At 40.2% G+C, this 18,963-nt stretch overlaps 1 protein-coding gene across 1 annotated transcript in view; it reads left to right on the top strand.

The window, feature by feature from the left end:
- The window catches only part of ATP13A4 (ATPase 13A4), a 135,438-nt gene that overhangs the window by 91,195 nt on the left and 25,280 nt on the right, over positions 1-18,963 (top strand). Inside the window, exons 17-25 of the mRNA XM_036242856.1 lie at positions 1,241-1,352; positions 2,608-2,732; positions 7,124-7,287; positions 8,123-8,245; positions 9,925-10,004; positions 11,472-11,514; positions 11,887-11,996; positions 14,525-14,621; positions 16,249-16,321. Coding sequence (XP_036098749.1) covers positions 1,241-1,352; positions 2,608-2,732; positions 7,124-7,287; positions 8,123-8,245; positions 9,925-10,004; positions 11,472-11,514; positions 11,887-11,996; positions 14,525-14,621; positions 16,249-16,321 — 927 coding nt within the window. The remainder of the gene's footprint in view (positions 1-1,240; positions 1,353-2,607; positions 2,733-7,123; positions 7,288-8,122; positions 8,246-9,924; positions 10,005-11,471; positions 11,515-11,886; positions 11,997-14,524; positions 14,622-16,248; positions 16,322-18,963) is intronic.

Genomic DNA, 18,963 nt, shown 5'->3' with positions numbered 1-18,963 from the left:
TTTTCCATCTCCTAATACAACTATGTAGTCACTTTCCATGTTTCTTCTTCTGGTTGCTTCCCATGGGCTCCAGGAAAATCTCAAGTTCCTTCAAGATCTGTTTTTAAAATATTTTTAATTGATTTTTTAGAGAGAGAGAGGAAGGTAAAGAGAGGTAGAAACATCAATGTGAGAGAGAGACATCTATTGGCTGCCTCCTGCACGCCCCCCACTAGGGATCAAGCCTGCAACCCAGGCATGTGCCCTGACCGGGAATCAAACGGGGACCTCTCAGTCCATGGGTCGACACTCAATCCACTGAGCCACACCTGCTAGGCTCCTTCAAAATCTTAGTAAGGCCTTCTGATTCCCATTAAAGTTTCCAGATGCAGTCATCCCTCGTTTATCGCGGTTAATCCGTTCCAGACTCTAGTGGTTGCACCTGGCATTGAAGGATCCCTGGGGTGCTCGAATACAGAGGCCTACAGTCTACACATACAGTAATTTTAATTTTAATTGTAATACAGGGGCATATAATTGACTCAGGCAACTGAGCGCATGCTGTATCATTTTCACTATCTTGATCAACTTTTTAATGAATGTATTTGAAAAAACCGTGAAGAGTGAAGCCACGCTAGTTGAAGTGCGAAGTGGCAAGGAACTCTGCACGCCTCTCCACACCTATCCTCACATTCTGTGCTTTCCCTGAACTCAACTAACTGCTCAAAGCTGGCTTCTCATGTGTCCATGCCTGAGCACATGGTGCTCCCTCAGCCAAAATGCCCTTTATTCCTTCCTCTAACCACTTCCTCCCAGGCTGCTGTGTGCGTGCCTAGCTGCTTCCATAGCCGTGGGACACTGCAGTCGCCTGGGTCACAGCAGTGATCTCATTCAATTGTATTGTTAGTCTGCTGCCTGTTACCCTACGAGACAGAGAGCCTGAGAGAGGGCCTGCAGTTTAACCTGTGCAGAACCAATGCCTGGCATATAGTAGACTGTCAATAAATACTGGATAAAAATGAATGATACACTTTTTCCATCCTTTTTTTTTTTTTCAAAAATGCTTCCTTCTCATTTCAGCTTCACTGAATACCAAGAGGTCAATCCTGACTATATAGTTATATTTAGGGTGGGCTCCCACTGACTTGTTGTGTACCTTTTTCGAGATGTGGTTCTGGTAATCTGTTTGTAAAGAATTTCTCCACCAGTACCAATGGAGGAGTAAATATTGCCTACTAACCTTGTATTATTTTCTGAACAGTACCAACTAGCTTTGTTAGCGAACTTCAGATTTACACGACCCAGGGCTTCCGGGTCATAGCACTGGCCTACAGAAAGCTGGACATGGACCACCACACCACTGCCTTGGCCAGGTGCGTGGGCAGGGTTTTCACAAAGGGGGAGGTCTGGTGGGAAGGTGCACTGGTCAGGTAGTAGACTGAGCAACACCGAGTGCTGGGTTCTTGTGCATGAAATGTCTCTGTACTTAGTAGACAGGGACATAGTCATCCCTACCCTGTCTGAATCAAAAAGCTGATGTGCACACTGACTGGGAGAATTTATGAGAAATGGCTGTATATGCTATGAAACAGGGTGTGGTTGTGCAGCTTTGTGAATACAGATATATGACTATAAGCAATGTTTCATAGTGTGAAATTAGGGTCATGTCCCCATTTCGAAACAAGTACAAGTAGTTAATGTTTAAAATTATAGTTGGTGAATTAGTTGAAAATTAGAAAACAACATTTGTGTAAAAAAAATCTTGGTAAGAAACACACAACTTAATGAAAAACATTTAGCTCGGATTTACATAAACTAAGTTGTCTATAGATAAACAAGAAGAGCTTCCAAGCGGCCATTGTAAAGAAGGTTTTGATATGATTGGATTAGAAGAGGGGTCCTCAAGAGCTAAAATGGACTATTAGTTCCATTTTACTTATTTTATTTTCCAGTTTTTAGGCTACTGTGTTTATTTCACCTTCAGTGCCACGTTCAGTACTCTGTTCCAGCCATTAGTGGTAACACTGCTATGGAGATAATCAAGGTTTATTTTGTTATTTAGGATTTTAAATTTGAGAGGTCTAACCCTGTCAGACTGAACAACACTCTCTTGTTGTAATTATATTTTGTACCACTTCCTTTTATATACTAACATAAATTCATGTGTGTATATCCTGTACATATTCTTTATAAAAGTACATATGATGCCATCCTATACAGTAAAAATATAAGCAAAAATACAATGGATTACAAAAGTAATAAACTCAATAAATGCTCAGCTGTCTCCATTAAAACAAAATGAAGGAGTCTATTGCTAGCACCTATGTGTGGAATCAGGGCTGCAACAACTAGTTCATCCTCTACAAAGGTTAAAGTCAGTCTTTTGCTTAATAACTACTCTTTCTTCCTCTTGAGTCAGAGTAAATTTCTCAGGACCTGTGTGTCCCCTTCCTATCTGGTTGGTTCCTGACATATATTTGATGCCTCAGGAATGGAGTTCAAAGAAGTGAGTTGGTACCACTCTGACAGGAAGATACTTGTCTTTGCTGTTGTTTTGTTTCCTGTAAGAAGGACTATGATGTACTATTTTTGTTTAATCATTCATAACGATATATATACATCCTCCAGGGATGAGGTAGAATGCGACCTGATATTTCTGGGACTGCTGATCTTGGAGAATCGATTGAAGGAAGAGACAAAACCTGTCCTAGAAGAGCTCATCTCAGCCAAGATAAGGACAGTAATGATCACAGGTATATAAAAAAGTAGAAACAGTTAAGAATTTGATGTGGAAATAGAAATTCATTTATTTAGCAAATATTGTTGACCAGACACCATTCTAGGTGCTGGAGATGGGCAACAAGAAGGCAGAGTTATTGTTTTCAGGGAGCTTCCATTCAGGTGGGGTGCGATAGAAAATCAGTCAATCAATCAATAATCAAATCATCAAATAAATGGCTAGTAATGAGTGTTATGAGGTACATAAAACCAAACAGGCTGATATGGCAGTGTCTGACTGACTAATTTAGATGAGGTGTCTTCTCTGAAAGGGGACATTTGAGATATCACCTGAATGAGAAGATACAGGCCATGCAAAGATGATGATTTTATTGTTAAATGTTAGGAGAGGAAAATGCTTAGTCAGCATGGTCTGTCAACTGCACTGAAAGTCCATCAATAATAACACCTACAATTCTGGAGATTAAAAAAAAAATCTCTTTATTTCTACCCCCTAGCACCAAATGACATAAAGAAGGGAGAGGTGAGAAAGGATCATGCAAGAGAAATGTGTGAAATTTCCTAATGAATGATTCTAAATGGAGAATACATGATTTCCTAATGCATTAATTTTTTTTTTTTTAGTGTCTTCTCTTTCCCTCGCAATCAGATGCATTCAACTCTATTAATTATGTTACCAAAATAGACTATTTCCGCACCTGATGTCCCCTGAACCCAATTCTACTGTTGGGAACTCTAGAATATGTTTACTTCCCCTTCTATACTTTCCACCCCCTATTCCTGTCTCCACAATCCAAGAGAATTTTGGATCGCTTTTACTCCCTCCCTTTCCAGTCCCTCAATTCAATTTTTAGGCATTGCTGAGTTAATTTGCTACTTATTAAAATTTCCCCTAATTATGATGCCTCTGTTTCAAATATCTTTATTTAGCACTGTATTACACATTCTCATAATCTATCGTTACTCGTTTAGACTTATGTAGAAATAAGAGTTGATCACCCTCCCCCTTTACTTCTTCCTTCATATTAAATTTATGTTCTGTTTCTTTCCTTGCTTGGTTATAATTTTTTCTCAAAAACTGTCCTTGGATAGGCTAGAAGGGTGATGTGCTCTCTAATTTCTTACACAGCCTGGAATATATTTCTTTGCTCTGACTGTTGAATGAGCATAGAATTTTTGGGTTACATCCCTTTTTTCCCTTAATAATCTGTAGGTATTTTTGCTTTTTCCTCTGCTTTTGTTTTGGTATTGCATATTATAAGTTCGATGCCAGTCCACTGTGGGTAACTTGTTCTTTTCTACATATAATCCTTTTCCTTTAACTTTGAAGTTTAGAAATGTTACCAGAATATGCCTATAGGTTTCTCATTTTTTATTAATTTGGTCTGGAACACAGTGAGCACTTTTAATCTGTCTTCTTCCTCTCAGAAAATTTTCTTCTATTGTTCAAAAATTTCTTCTATTGTTCATTTCATTATTGCCTCTCTTCTCTCTCTTCCCTTCCTCCCTCTGGAGTTTCTATTTCTCACATGACAGGCCACCTGGATCGATCCTCACAGTTTCTTATCTTTTCCTGGTGACTACTATATTTCTATAAATTTGCTTCGTGCTTTAAGATTTTTTTTTTGCACCCAGTTTTTTCAAACCACAAATGCGGGTCTCAAAAATAATTATTATCTTCTCCAAATTACCTGCCGAATTAAGTTCTTAAATTATGAAATTATGTTTTGTGGTGAGAGTGCTCTAGAAAACCTTTTTTCCTTGTTTTAGTGCAGGTTTTGTCTGTCTCCTGCAGCTACTCTATTTTACCCATTGTGTGTCCTGGTGTTTCACCCGATCTTTTCCTGTCTACCTACTGGGGTTTCTTAAATAGGTTGTTACGTGTCTTTGTTAGATGACTGAGGCTTAGGCCCGGGCTGTGTATCTTAGACAGTAGAACTCTGATGGGTAGAGCAAAATGGGCCTGCACTGCAAAGCAGACCAGCTCCTGGAGTCCTGCTGAGGCAGGTGGAGGAAACCCCTTAGCGCTCAGTGCCCCCTACACTCTTCCAACCTCAGGGTGCAGCAGCTCTTTCCCACCAGTCTGCTCTTTTGAGGATCCTCAGAAGGATTTCGGTAGAAACCCGAAACTCTGTTAAGGGTAGCCAGCCAGATCTTATAGTATTTATTTTTCAGTAGTTCTAGCAATTACAACATCCATACCTACCCTTTCAAGAAGCCTTACAACCATAAACATTCTTTACCTTCTCTCCTTTAGGCTATAGTGGCCATGTATATAACAGACAATGAAAACCCCACTGGACAATGTTCAAGTTTTTACTTTCAATAGTCAAGAGTTCAAGAACATTTGTAAAGAAAAGTAGGCTTTTATATTTACCCAAACTTTTATTATTTCTGTTGCTATGTTTTCATTCCTTATGTTCTAAGTTTCCCTCTGGTATCGTTTTCTTTTAGCATTTTGTTTTTGAGCATGTTGTCTGGCAAAAAATTATCTTAGTTTCCCTTTATTGAAGAATGCCTTTATTTGTTCTTTATTCCTGAAAGATATTCTCATTATCTATAACAGTCTGAGTTGATAGGTTTTTCTCTCTGCACTTTAAAGATGTCGTTACACTGTCATCTTGCCTCCATTATTTTTTAATCAGAAATCTGTGCTAATTTTAATTTGAGTCATTATTTCCTTAAATGTATTTTTTTTTTCTAGCTGCTTCTAAGATATTTTCTTTATCTTTGCTTTTTAGCAGTATGATTATGTGTCTGGATGTGGTTTTCACTGAGTTGTTAGGGATTTACTGAGCTTCTTAAATTTGTAAATTTAAAATTTTAAACACATTCTGCTATTATTTCTTCAAAAATAACTTTCCTTTTTCAATCTCTTTTTCCTTTTTTGGGGGTGATTTAATGACATTTAATGTTGTTCAGTCTCTTTTATTTTAAGTTTTTTTCTCTGTTCTTCAGAATGTAGAATTTATATTTCTCTATATTCAAATTCATTGACTCTTTCTCCCCATCTCCATTCTGTTGCTGAGTGCATTTACTGAATGTTTAAAATTTTAGTTATTATATTGTTTAGTTCTAAAGTAGCTATTTGGTTCCTTTTTAGATCTTTTTTTTTTATTGATTTTAGAGAGAGAGAGGGGGATAGAAACATCAATGAGAGAGAACATCGATTGGCCGCCTCCTGCATGGCCCCCCCTGGGGATTTGGCCCACAACCTGGGCATGTACCCTGACCGGGAATCAAACTGGCGACTTCTTGGTACATGAGTCGACGCTCAACCAGTGAGTCACACTGGCAGGGCAGTTCCTTTTTATAGAGTATAGATTTTTATTGTTGAGGACTTCTAGCTCACCATTCATTTCAAGAGTATTAACCTTTACCATGTGGATGAGACTTACAATAGCTCCTTTAAAACCATTGTGTAATAATCACAGCATCTGGGTTATTTTGGGACAAGCAATTCTTGAGAACTGACCAGACTTTCCAGGTTTTTCTGAATGTTGAGCATTCTAGGTATTTCAAATATGACGCTTTGAGATTTTGGATACTGTTAAAATTCCCTGAAGAATGAGAAGGTTTTTTGGTGCCCTTTTTTTTTTTTTTCCTAGAAAAACTCAGGAATATAGAAAGTGATTAATATCCCCTTTGTTATTCTTCTTTGGGTTTGTTCTGCATGTACACAGCTCTAAGTTGGGCCAAGGACTTACACTGTTCACATACTGAATTAGTTTCCTTGTCTAGGTCTTTCTTCTCTAGAATTTCTGTCATAACTCTTTAGTCCTCAGGCACCCCCTTTCCTAGTTCTTCTGGCTAGAAAGGCTAGTTTCTCAGAGTCTTTGCTACCTGCACAGCTCTAGGGTCAAATATGTGAGACAAAAGAGAAGAAAAAGCCTAGAATCTTAGCACTTTGTAGATTTTTCTCCAAGTTGAACCCTCTTCCATATTCTGCCTGCTTATGTCTACTTTCAACTTCCTTGGATAGTTACTTTTTGTATTTTTGTTCAGAGTTTTCCGTTGTTGTCAGTGAGATAGACAGATTATAGTGAGATAACTCCATCTCTCCTGGAAACGGAACCACCAGATACTATAGAAACCAGCAGGCTCTTGTTAAATGTTCACCAAGCCGTTAACAGAAATAGATTTGAATTTTGCCTTTTTGTTTTTTCTTCCCACTCTCCAACAAAAATATACTGGTAGGTCATGAAGTAACTAGATGAAAAGCAGCAAGAACCAGAAGAGGGATCATGAAATCAAGGAAGGTCAGGGCTGAGGGAGACCTTAGACCTTGTATCTCTTCACATCTACAATACAGTCTTAACTCCTTAACCTAGTTTCCCAGACCCTCTATGAATTTGCTCTGTGGCTTCAACCTCACGTTAAGATATTCTTTCTTCCTTTCTTCTAGGTGACAATCTTCAGACTGCAATAACAGTGGCCAGAAAGTCTGGAATGGTTTCCAAAGGCCAGAAAGTCATCCTCATTGAAGCGAGTGAAAGTACTGGGTCCTCATCAGCATCTATATCTTGGAAGTTAGTAGAAGAGAAGAAATGTATTGCGTATGGGAATGAGGTATACCTAAGGACAGACTTTCTGCCATGTTATCTCACTTGTTTCACAGTGTTGGCAACTGAGCAGCTTTGACGGACAGAGGTGTACAGGTGACCAAGGGTCAACATACTTCTCCAAATGACTAACACATAGGCAGTGTGAAGAGCTCAATTATATCAGTCTCCCATATCTTTCCAACTGAGCTTTAAGGTACAGTGCTTTCCTGGGTGCTGGAAATAATCCTTTCTTTTAAAATTAAAAAGGTTTTGGCTCTGTATGAGAAAGAATATAACAAGGGGGGGGGGGTTGCAAATTTAATTTCCCATTTTTCCTTTGCTTACCAGCCACCCTGTTGAGTTCAAAGAGGATCTAATCCCTAGGAGAGATACCAGTGTGTGCATTGGAAAATCAGACTATATCTTCAGCGTAGGGTAGAAAGTTGTATTCATTTATTTCCAATCTTGTCAGTATCCTATCTCTGTTGTGTCCTTGTGGAACAATATTAATTCTCTAAGAAAAAAAAAAAAAGTAAGTTCTCACTTCAGGGAGAGATTTGTTACGCTGCAGTGCTTTTGTATTTTACACTTGAACTGTGTGAAATGTGCTCTTCTCTGGGAATTCACCGAGATCAAATCAGGATGAGAACAGGACATGAGTAAGTGTTATTCTCCTATTCACTCTAGAGGCTGTGATGGGCAAAGATGGATCCAGCAAAAAAGAAAGTGCTTCTCTGAGGAATCAGGACTAGAGAGTGGCTTTTAAAGAGAGACCCCAGACTGCCATCATTGTCTTCTCTCAGATATGCTATGATCCTAACCACTCTATTAGTCTAAGATAACTGTGTCTTGCTTTGCAGGATAATTACATTAACATCGGGGAAGAAGTCTCTGATAATAGCAAAGAAGGAACTTACCATTTTGCCCTAAATGGAAAATCTTTTCAGGTTATAAGTCAACATTTCAGCAGCCTACTGCCAAAGGTAAGTTCTAAGAGGGTACTGATCTTCTGGTAAAGATGCCGACAATGTCATTTATAGAGCACGGTCCTCAGTAATTTCAAACCTCTAAATAGGTAAGCTATACCGAATATATCATAAAAGAGGCAGATAGTTTTTACAGAGGTGACTGTTGTCTCATTTCCTACTAGATTTCAAATAAGTAAACTTGATTAGCCAATTTTCTATCATTTACAGCATCAGTGTGCTGTAAGAATTTTTAAAACATTCAATACCTGACTATTTAGTCAGAAACGCTGACTTCTTTTCCCTTAGATTGTCAAATGAAAAATGACAACAGCAAACACAATAGCCATCTGGTGTGAATGAATTAAAATTATACCTTTTTTTTTTTGTCAGACCAGCAAAAATATATATTTTTGGTATGCCGCAGAATTTTAATAATTAGTTTATGTGTGCCATGAGGTGAAAAGGGTTGAAAATCACTGATTTAGCCCTGGCCAGTTTGGCTCAGCGGTTAGAGCGTCGGCCTGCGGTCCGGAGAGAGCCGGGTTCGGTTCCCGCTGAGGGCACGTACTTCGGTTGCAGTTTGTCCCCGGCCCTGGTTGGTCGTGCGGGTGGCAGCCACTCGATGTGTCCCTTCACGTCGATGTTTCTCTCTCTCTCTCCCTTCTTCTCTCTCCCTCCCACTCTATCTGTCCAAAAAATGGAAAAATATCCTCGGGTGAGGAAAAAAAAACACAAAACTGTCCGGAAAATCACTGATTTATAGGATTAAGGTACTAGCGACTTCTCAAGTCATCAAAATTGCTTTCGGTAGCTGTTATTCTATTGCCATGGTTTTGGAGTCTCACAGTAGAGTGGAAATCCAGCAATTATACGAGAAGATGGGCCAGGAATAGAGGAATTTCATTAGGTTTCGATAGAAAAGAGGGTCAAACTTAACAACTTTTCTGATGAAGAATAAACCCATAGTGGGGGCAGATGATTTATTTGTATTCGATTACTCACCATCTTAGGCACTGCTTAAGAAAAAAAGAATAAAGACTTTGAGGCTGAGTGAACACGAGGCTGAGTTCACTGCCAGGGAGAGCAGGGAGCATGCAGATCTAACACAGAAGAATTTGGATTCTGCGGAATGGAACGCAGGTGGAGGGGCTGGTAGAGCTTCATAAAGCATCGAACCATCAGTGCTCCATAGTCCAAATTAGGCTTGGGATATCAGCTGAATTTTACAATTGATCAAATCCGGATGGTGCGGTTCAGTCAAAGGCCACAAATACTCAATTGACTACTTCACCAGTAGGTTGATTTTCTGCTGTTCTGAACAATTTCTTAGAAGCAGTTGCAGTTTCTGGGATCCTTGCAATTTCTCATGCTCTACTGGCTCAAGGTTCCATTAAGCTCAGGATTTTTCAGGACCACATTCTCCATGGCAGCTGACCTAAATTCTTGTAGGCCATCCTTCTCACCAAATATTTTTATGAGTAGTCATCTTTACTGATTTTGGTCTCCCTGGTCACTTCTCTGATGACCAATGTCCTCATATCTATTTTAAAATCCAAAGGAAGACTTCTTAGAAAACAATTCTTTTTCTTCTCACTCATGGATATCATTGCCCTGCCAGTGTTAAGAGTATTATTCATTATTTTATGTATGACCAGCTGACATAGTAAAATATTTCTCTCTTCGGTTCCTTACAGATACTGATGAATGGGACCATTTTTGCAAGAATGTCTCCTGGGCAGAAATCCAACCTGGTGGAAGAATTTCAGAAACTGGAGTAGGTTCTTTACCAATTCGGTGGTGTGAAGTGCGTGGAGGCATGGCAGGCAGGGGCAGAGTAAGAGCTGCAGAAAGTCACTCTACTTGGCTAGGACAGTGGCTCTTAACCTGTCTGCACATGTCAGTCACCTTGGGAGCTTTGAAAAAATAGCAGTTCTGATTCGATTGCTCACATGGGGCTTCGACATCAGTATTGCTTCAAAGCTCCTCACATAAGTCAATTTTGCCTTCAGACTTGAGAAGCACTGACTAGAACATTAGGAGCATGCAAAAGCACGGTGAGAAACAAGCCTGGAAAGGTCATCCGAGCTCAGCTCCCCAACAGATAATGAACACTGAGACTTCATTTTTATGAATGGTTGTCACAGTTATCATATAGGGAGATTTCTGTGACAAGAGATTCACATAACCATCAAACAATGAAAACATTCTATGCCAAAGCATCCTCCTTATCCTAAATCAGACAATTTCTTTTCTAACGCAAAGGGTCTCCTTTGATAGACTGGGCAGTTCAAAGAAAGTGCCCATCACTTGAGACTATTTATTTGTTTGCTTATTAATGGAACCCGGAGTCCTGAAGGCTTCCTCTATTTCTGGTGCTGGAACACATAGATATGACTCTACTCCTTCTCACTGCTGCTCCATCCTGCTACTTACCCGATTCAGTCACCAGGCAGGCTTCTCCGTTGTTCAGAAAGCCCTGTCGTCTCAGCACGGTTGAAAACCCAGGCGGTGAACACGCTGCCGTTCAGCAGTGTGTATGGAGCACAGCACGTTCTGTAAATGCTGTCAGAGTGCTCTTACCCTCAAAACAGACTATACATGATCTTTGACAACCATTTAAAAGAGCAGTATTCATTCAGCCTCAAAAAACCATCCTGGAGAAGGGATGTATTTTCTTTCTTCCACTTCAGGGTTTGGCACTGTATTTTTTATTGAGTGACTGCTAACATGGAAGTGTTTTTCTTGTGTACTATTAACAGCACCAACAAGTTAGTTTTATCTATCATTTTAGAATTTACAAGGCACTTTTCCATATAGGACCTCACTGAATATTCATAACACTTTGTAGGGGAGAAAAATGATAGTTCCAACCATCACGTGATCATATCAATGATGTAGATCTTCTGGTTTCAAATCCTGTGTCCTCTCTACCATGTCATGATGCCTTATCATACAACTGCGAGCATCCCGTTTGACATCTGCCAAAGCTCCTTCCTGAACAGTGATGTGCAGGGTCTCCCTGAAGTGCTTGGAGTCAGGATTAATGTCCGGAATTTCTTATCCATTGTAGGAATTGCTGAGTCAAATTTCACTTTTTGGTTAAACCATACTATTAGGGAAACACCCCTGAAGTAATAAGTTTGAACCCTAAGTAATGACACTCATTTTATCCCTTTAATTAGAGAAATTAGCATTTAAGATTGCTTTGATCTCTTCTACAATTGACACGGTTTGCCTTTAGTTACTTTGTAGGTATGTGCGGGGATGGAGCCAACGACTGTGGGGTAAGTAGTGCCAGTGTGCGGGAGCATCATCTCACCCTCAATGGTACTTGCCCAGAGTCCTGTAAGGATAATATCTGCTGGGTATACACTCTCTCCACTCCTCCCGGAGAAACAGATATCGAAGGTTTGGGAGAGTCTTGACCAAAGCTGCACAGTAACTCAGTGGTCATTATAGACTGAGTGGGGCAGCATAACACTGGGTGTCCTGAGCATCTCCTTCTTATGTGGCAAGCAGAGAAAAACCAGGCCATATCCTAGCTAGAGCCTGGGTCCACACACCACCTTGTGGATAGCTTAACTGGCCTTCTTGTGAGGCCTCAGGGGAGATGGATGTGCCTGTCCATGTAAAGTAAACTGACTCTCTGCTTTCAGGCTTTGAAAATGGCTCATGTGGGCATCTCTTTATCCGAGCAGGAGGCATCTGTGGCCTCACCTTTCACTTCCAAAACGTCAAACATTGAGTGTGTACCTCAGCTTATCAAGTAAGTAACACTTCTCACCTACATTGCTTTAATCTCCCCTGACTTCTAGGTCCAGATCCCACTGTTCTTTTTATTGTATTATTTCTTCAAAAAATTGTTTTCAATGACAGTTGACATTCAGTATTATTTTGTCTTGGTTTCGGGTGCACGCGGAGTGGTTAGACAATCACTTTATGAAGCGTTTCCCAACTGGCACCGTATTATTGACCATATTCCTTCTGCTGTGCTTTCCATCCCCGTGTCTGCTCGTCACTATTAATCTGTGCTTCTCGATCCCTTCACCTTTTCACCCAGTCCCCTAACCCCGCTGTGTTCTGGGAACCATCAGTCTGTTCTCTGCATCTGCGAGTCTGTTTCTGTTTTGATTGTTCATTTTATTATTCTTTAGATTCCACTTACAAGTGAAATTACATGGTACTTATCTTTCTCTGACTGACTTATCAGATCCCATTATTTTTCTGCAAGTCAAAGCCCAGGGAAACTTTGCATCCTTGGGTGGGGAGGGCACTTTGCAGGAAAATGCAGTCGAACATTCTACTCCCCAGTGGATTTACCAGGAGTAAAAACAACCGTGGGAGAACAGTAGCATTTCCAGTGAAAAGCACTGAATAGGTTATTTTTGGAAAATTGGAACCTGGAACTTGTTACTGCTTTGAAAATGGTAATTATTATTATTATTATTTTAAATGTATCTCCTTAGATGCTTTATAACGGGGGATTGAAACTTTCTATTCCCCATTCGCCTTCCTTCCTCTTGCTTTCTGAAGCTACCTTGGGATATCCTTCTCATCTCTGGTTTCCAAAATATTTGTCTTTGTTGCTTGTACTAAAATTTCCCTTCACACCTTATTCCCCCACCTCCCCTCCCGCGGATATGTACTTCTGCTGCATTTTATTTCAATGGCAGAGATGCTTAGCATTGTGGCTGCTTTCAGTTATTATAACTAATATGTGTTTACAGTTTATAAAGTGCTCTAATGCCTATCTTCTTGTACTTCAAAAAGCCTGGTGCCCTGGCCAGTTTGGCTCAGCGGTTGAGCATCGGCCTGTGGACCAGGGAGTCCCGGGTTCGGTTTCTGCTAGGGGCACGTACCACGAAATAAATAAATAAGCCTGGAAATGTAGGAATGGTCACTATTTCTTCTACAAAAAAAGAAATTGAGACCTGGAGTGGGGGCTGGTTTTAGGTGGGCAAAAGGGGCAGGGTAAATGGGGACATCGGTAATACCATAAAAATTAAAAATTTTTTAAGTTTAAAAAAAAAGAAGAGGAGGAAATTGAGGCTCTCAGAGAACTACCCAAGCTCGCAGAGCCATATAGGATTGGGAATTATTTAAATATCCAATTTTGTTAGATTAATTTGTCAGAGTTAATTTTGTTTAAATGTGTTTTATCTACAAATGTCATACTCCTTTCACCACATTAAAATAATAATTTGGCTAGCTCCTTCTCATTTTTAAAATGTATTCATGCATTCCACAAATATTTACAATGTAGACACTTAATGCCAGGAGCAGTCGGAGGCCCTGGGGATCCAGAAGCCAGTAAATCAAACATCCCTCAATCTCCCGGCGTTTTCCTCCAGTGAAGAAGTCAGGCACTAAACACGTGCACAGATAAATCAGGGGTAACTTGAGAGCCGGGAGGATGACCAGGGAGGTGGAACTGGCGGCATCAGGTGGGGTAAATGAAAATGCCTCTTGAAGGAGGTGAGGGATGGGGAGAAACTGCGGTCCAGGGAGAGCAGGCGGCGGCAGCAAAGCTCTAATCTGCAGGGAGCGTGAGCGAGGATCAGGCTTTGGAATCCCAGGAAAACATGATGCCCAGAAGTAAGTTCGTACTCTATATTTTCCCAAAGGAAAGAAGGAAAAGTGTTATTTCATCAATAATTTACTTTATGCTTTAAATATATACTATTTACTCCAAGGAAAACAATAGTCACAAAAATGAACATACTCATCGTTTCCAGTATATTTACATTTGATAAATGACTAATTTGAGTGTGTATGTTATCTTAGTCCAGTTTTAGAAAAAGTTGGGACTTGCAAATGGAATGTGAATGAACTGCTGCCAAACTCCTGAAGCACCTGCAAGAAAATAGCCCCCAAACCTACAATCTTACTTATATTCCTCACTTCACAGATAAAGAAACTATGACCAAGAGAAGGGAAATGACCTTTCAAATCACATTAGTGAGTAGGTATGAGGTCTGAGACCAGCCCAAGTCCCCAGACTCTGAGCAGAAATAATGTCTGCACAAAGGACGAGAGTAACTCTAAAGCTGGCCCCCGGCTGGCTCCAGGCCCGTGGACCGTGGAGTGGAATTGGCCTTTCCTGCAAACGTCGTCATTTAGCACACTGACAGCCAGCTCCCCCTGGCACAGGGCTGTCCAGTCTGTCTGGCAAACAATGGCATAATCAGACTTCTGATCTTTTCTCCTGAGCTCTGCTGAAGCAGCACAGAATCCTGAGCGTATTTCCTTCCATTACTTTCATTTCATTACTCTTTCATTTCTTTTCTCACACAGGGAAGGACGTGCAGCCCTCGTTACCTCATTTTGCATGTTTAAGTACATGGCTCTGTACAGCATGATTCAGTATATTGGTGTTCTGCTGCTCTACTGGGTATGACTTGGGACCTAGCCTCTTGGTTAGTGAGAACTGAGACCAGGGCGGTCGCTCTCAATACGCAGTCCCTCTCAAACAAGTGCACAGAGGAGAGCTAAGCACTCACGGCCCCTCTAAAACGATCTTTCACGTTTTGAAAATAAATCAGAAGTAGACCAATGTACACAGGAAAAGTTGGTGTGACTTCTCTGACTCTGAGAGAAATGATCGAGTGGTAGCTGACCTCCCCGTTGCCTTCCCCTGTTTAGACCTGGTCTCTTTCCAATCCAGCCTGGCTCTCCCCTTGCACACCATCCACTAAAAAGATGATTCTCTGATTGGGGGCTGGAATGTTTCATAACTGGCTCTCCCTGGAAAAATAAGCCCTGATTATTAATGTTTGCCAATTGCAGTGGTGTAAATACTCCCCCACGGCTGGTTTCAAGCTACCCGTCTGAACATGGAATTGAGGAGAGATGTACAGTAGCCTACCCTTACAAAGTACTTGCACCATATAGATACAAGAGTTGTGAATAACCTCAAGAACATAGACAACAGTAAAGTGTAGGAAAATAATTAGGAAGTGCTGGGTTTTTAGTATTTATTACCTCTTTTCCAGTATAATTTATTTAATAGTAAATTTGTATAATTTAAGATTTTATGTTGGTTGTGTTTAACAGCCAGTTCATAAAAATTTTAAAAATCTAGCAATGTCCTTTTATGAGCTATTACAAGCCAGCATATCATTGATTCCCTGAACATAGGGATTTAAAATTTGGCATATCACACCACAAAAAATACATAGGTCTTGTGATGGATTTTACCATTTAACCAAACATAAAAGGAGAACATTCGTGGCTACTGCTTGTGGACACAACATGTAAGGCTTTTCTATTAGCTAACACAGAGAAAGGGAAACTCTATATGTGCTGGAGATATCTGGATTCATCTCTATATCTTGCCCTCTCGCTCCTGGGTTGAAAGTTGTAGTTATCTTCAGATTACTTTCCCACTTACTAATGAATAAACTGGAGGAAAAGAGGCTATTTATAAACATTTGGTCCTACTTTGAAATCACAGCAACTCTTGCTCAAAACTAGAGTTAAACAAGGGTCGTCATTATCTCCTTTCCATCAAGGGGTGGGGGGCAAGGAGGTAAGTTACTTGCAGTCTATAAGACCTAAATGTTTTTTCCTCAAGAATATCAAGGTGCTTTACCAGAGACTTTCTAACAACACCCAAGAATGCAAATAGTTGGTTCAGTTGTTGTCATTTTCCATCAGTAAAATTTAGGAAAGCTCACGACACATTTGTCACTTGTTACCGCTGGGAATGTGCTCTGTTAGTTTGCCAGACCACACCCCAACTTTTCTGCCAACAAGTGGAGAAAAGAGCAGAGATGAATCAGGTAGAGCGAGATATTCCCTTCAATGGGGGTGAGTGATACACGAAGGACCCAGCCCAGAGAGTTAGGATTCCGCAGCCTTGTCTTGGGTGCTCTCACTGGCATAAACAGGCCCGTGACCACACCATCTCCTTGGTAATTTACTTGACAATCCTATGTTGCAGTGAGAAAGTGAAACTGATGTCAAACTTCATCCAGAAGGTCGTAATTCCTTTGACCGGTTTTCCTTTTTATTTTCAGGAGATAAACAGCCTATCAAATTACCAGTTTCTGTTCCAGGATCTGGCCATTACAACTCTGATTGGTGTAACAAGTAAGACATTTGTAAAACTTTCTTCCCAGAGGTGATCCCTTCAGCTCCAGAAGGGCTAGCCCAGTGGGAGGGGAGGGACAGCAGCTGCGGCAGATATGACCTTTGACTTATTCCCAGAGGTATGTACGGAGAGGGAAAGGAAAACAATCCTCATTTTTGAGTGTTGAAAGAAAGTGTTCGCAAAGAAAAAGCTGGCTTGTTATTTTGCTGTTTTCCAGAAAGTACAGAGCTTCCATAAAAGGTCACTAAATATTTTACAAAAGCACCTTGAAAATCAGGAACACTGACTTCAGTGTGCTTTTAGGCACAGTTATAGTTAGAATGTGCTCAGTGTATAGCTGATATGTTTTCCATCTCTAAATTCTAGCCTCTCAAGATCTAGAACAGAGATTAAATTCTGCCCCTCCCACCCCCCTCTAATTAATATATAAATTGTCTTTTCAATTTCCCTGTTATGTGATTTTCTTCCAGCGCACCCACTAACCATCATCTTTATCAAATTCTCTGCTTGCCTCTCTGTTACATATAAATGTTAACAGCTCCACCTGCACTTTAAATCCTACCTCCTCTCACCTTCTTAAGGACTTTGTTCATGTAATATCCCTTCCTCTATCATGGTCAACTTTTCTCTGGGCTACTGGATCATTTCCAGCAGTATAGAAATATATTTCCATACCTTCTTTCTTTCAAAGTTCTTCTTTGACCCAAATCCACCCCCTCTGCTTTGCCCCTTATTGTAAAACTCCCTGAGTAGCTGTGTATGCCCACTTTCTCCACTTGCCATCTCTAATTCTATCATTTCAGCAAGATTCTAACATTCAGAGACATACATTTGGATGTTTGGCTTGTGTTGGTTTGGTGGGAGGCAGTGGTAGGTTGGCAAATGTTTAACAATGGGCTTTCCAAAAAAAATTGTTTGTACATATATGCTCATGTACATTATAAACATTACTGAAAAAGAAAAATGTGTGATGAGAAGTTTTCTTTTTTAATTTATTTTTCTTTATTGATTTTTAGAGAGAGGAGGGGAGAGGAAGAGAGAAACATCAATGAGCAAGGACATCGATTAGTTGCCTCCTGCATGCTCCACACTGGGGATTTGGCCCACAACCTGGGCATGTGCCCTGACTGGGAATCGAACTGGCAACCTCTTGGTGGTAGGTTGACGCTCAACCACTGAACCACACCAGCCAGGCAAGAGACGTTTTCAAATAATAAAAAACGATTCAATGTCTTTCTTGTAAACTCCATGTAGCCAATTAAATCTCACAGAATGTTTTCATGGAGTTTTACCAAATTCTGGTATCCATAGTCAACCTATGCTACTGATGATGGAATTTGGTTTAACATGAATCTTTACTGACATTTTTCTTTCCCTGAATGGCAAAACAACACAAACTTATGTTGACACTTTAACCATTCATCAGTGATATGAGCAACTTATTTGTTGACTTGGATAATGGTTCTTGCAGGCTGGAAGAGTATTTCCTCAGGAAACATACATATGCACACAAAACAGTTTGTTCATGATGTAATGGCTACAAACATGACACACTTTTAAGTTTAATCTCCATTATTAACTCCAAGAATACAGATAATTTAAAAATGTAAGATAATTAAGAAGTTATCATTTTTGCGTGTTCATTATCTTTGTCTGTCATATATCTAATTGTAAGTTTACATAGTTTGCTTTTGATAATGGCTGCATTTAATAACCACCTTGCAAATCTAGCAGAAATTGGCCCTTGTGAGCCATCTCCAGCCACCACAGCTGGGAGGGCGCACATTGCTGGCCCATGCAGAAGTACATTAGATTCTCTTTGCCTCACGGTCTTGCTTTCACATTATTTCCTCTTATATCTTCTCATCGTAATTTTAACAACCATCATACCACCTTACCATTTTAAAAACTTGTTCAAAACCTCTGTTTTTGGAGAACGAGCTCACGGGGAGCACCTACTATGTGCACTTCAGCAGTCACCTGACAGTGCTGCTCTTGCCAAGTCCATCAGTGACTTCCGTTGACCACAATGACCACTCTCCTGACTGGACTTGACTCTCCCAACAGCACTCTCCTTCCGCAGAATGTTTCTTGTTTTGGGTTCTGTAATACCATGCACGCCTGGATTATCTTTCACTTCTGCGAGTAGTTTTCCTACCTCGTCCGCTGGCCTCTGCTTCATGACTTGTCTCCTAACTTTTGGAATGTTCCAAACCTTGTTCTTGGGTTCTTTGGTCTTTTCAATCTACAACATCTCCCTAAGTGATTTCAACGAAGCCTATGACTTTAATGTCATCTGCACACTGATGAATCCCAAATGTATATCCTTGGCCTTGATGCCTACCCTGAGCTCGAGAAATGCAACTACACAGAACCTAATTTTGGATATTTAACAGAATGTAGACCTAACATGTCCAAATAGAACTCTGTTTTTTCTCAGTTCTTATAATTAACAAAAGCATTAAATATTGAATGTCTAGTTTGTACTACTTACTGTAATAGGTGTGAAAGAAAAACAGCAAAATGGAGTTAATGTCAAGAGAGCAGTGTAAAATGAACTGGGAGGCCTCTGTGAAGCTGAGCTAACTCACCTCCCTCATGTGAAACTGAACTTTTGAACTGGACTAACACACAAATGGCT

This window comes from Molossus molossus, unplaced genomic scaffold (assembly GCF_014108415.1).
Source record: "Molossus molossus isolate mMolMol1 unplaced genomic scaffold, mMolMol1.p scaffold_m16_p_5, whole genome shotgun sequence".
Lineage (NCBI taxonomy): Eukaryota > Metazoa > Chordata > Mammalia > Chiroptera > Molossidae > Molossus > Molossus molossus.
The sequence above is the reverse complement of the archived record's forward strand: the minus strand, read 5'-3'. Positions and strand labels throughout refer to the sequence as shown.